The following is a 1,511-nucleotide window of genomic DNA, read 5'->3' on the forward strand; positions in this document are numbered from 1 at the left end:
GGGGCTGGTCTCCTCCTGTGCTGGCACACCAGCACGGGCTGTTTTGCAGCCTCTTGCCTTCATGCCTGATCCTGGCCGGGTAAACATCCCTCCACTGCAGCCAGACCCCCTGGCCAGATGTGCACATGTGTGCACACGTGTGCACGCACAAGCCAGCCTGTCCTACCACCATGACCTTGGCATGCCAGAGCCTGGCTGCTGCCAGCAGCATTCAGGGCAGGAGACACAAGGCGGGCAGCTGCCATCTCAGCCAGCGCTGGACCCACTGCTCCACAGGGTGTGGGTGGCCATGGGGTGGGTGAGCAGGTTGGCTGGCAGCCCCCAGCCTGGTACCATGGGATGCTCCTTGCCCCACAGGTGAAATGCTACGGCTCGGTACAGGGCACCATCTACGACTATGGGGCCCTGACCATCGACGGGGACGAGTACGTTCCCTTTAGGAAGTACGCGGGGAAGATGGTGCTCTTCGTCAACGTGGCCACGTACTGAGGCCTCACCCTGCAGTACCTCGGTAAGGGTCCCGTGGGGCATGGGCGCCCTGGGGGACAGGGCAGGCAGCCGAGGAGCAGGCAGCGTCAGCCAGGCACGCAGCCCCAGGCAGGGCCCTGTGGCGTGTCCTGCCCTGGGGAGCTGGGAAAGGCGGAATGCCTGCTGCCCATGGCCTGGCACAGCCGGGGATGCTCGGAGGGGGTTGGTGCAGGTGGGGGTGTAAGCCCGGTCCCCTGCTAACCCAGCCCTGGCTCCGCTTGCATGCAGAACTGAATGCACTACAAAATGAGCTGGGGCCCTACGGGCTTGTCGTCCTGGGCTTCCCCTCCAACCAATTTGGGAAGCAGGAACCTGGCCAGAACTCGGAGATCCTCCCTGCGCTGAAGTGAGTACTGTGGCAGAAGCGGTGGGGCATCTGCTCCCCAGCTGGGCTGGGGTCCCCAGCAAGGTGGTGGGTGCAGAGGTTGCAGCTCCTGCTGGCTGTGACCCACTCCCAGCCCGGGGCTGTGTCCCCAAAAAGCACAGGGCTTGGGGTTCCCCCACCACCCCTGAACAGCACCCAGAGCTGCTGGTTACATGACACACTGCCCACCCTCCCCTTGCAGGTACGTCCGTCCGGGGGGCGGCTTCGTCCCCAACTTCCAGCTCTTCCAGAAAGGGGATGTGAACGGGGCCAAGGAGCAGAAGGTCTACACCTACCTGAAGGTGGGTACCATGGCAAGGTGGGATGAGGGGGCAACACCCAGCTTGTTTTTTGTGGAGGGACAAGGCAGTGATGCACCGGTTCTCCATTACAGAATGCCTGTCCCCCGGTGGCAGAGGAGTTTGGGAACCCCAAGAACCTTTTCTGGGAGCCTCTGCGGAACCACGACATCAAGTGGAACTTTGAGAAGTTCCTGGTGGGCCCTGATGGCGTGCCCGTCATGCGCTGGTACCATCGTGCCAACATTGCTGTCGTGAAGAACGACATCATCGCCTACATGAGGCAGCAGCAGCAGGGCCAGTAGAGGCTGGGGCCGCCA

General features: G+C 62.9%; 1 protein-coding gene across 1 annotated transcript; it reads left to right on the forward strand.

Moving 5' to 3' along the window:
• Nucleotides 1–357: 357 nt before the first annotated feature.
• On the forward strand, nucleotides 358–1,496 carry GPX3 (glutathione peroxidase 3 (plasma); the record flags this gene model as incomplete). Its single annotated transcript, XM_010297400.1, is given in 4 exon segments — nucleotides 358–511; nucleotides 757–874; nucleotides 1,095–1,194; nucleotides 1,287–1,496. Coding segments are annotated over 4 exon segments (582 nt in total), but the record flags the coding sequence as incomplete, so codon positions are not given.
• Nucleotides 1,497–1,511: the final 15 nt, after the last annotated feature.

The sequence above is a fragment of the Phaethon lepturus genome, unplaced genomic scaffold (genome assembly GCF_000687285.1).
Source record: "Phaethon lepturus isolate BGI_N335 unplaced genomic scaffold, ASM68728v1 scaffold41020, whole genome shotgun sequence".
Lineage (NCBI taxonomy): Eukaryota > Metazoa > Chordata > Aves > Phaethontiformes > Phaethontidae > Phaethon > Phaethon lepturus.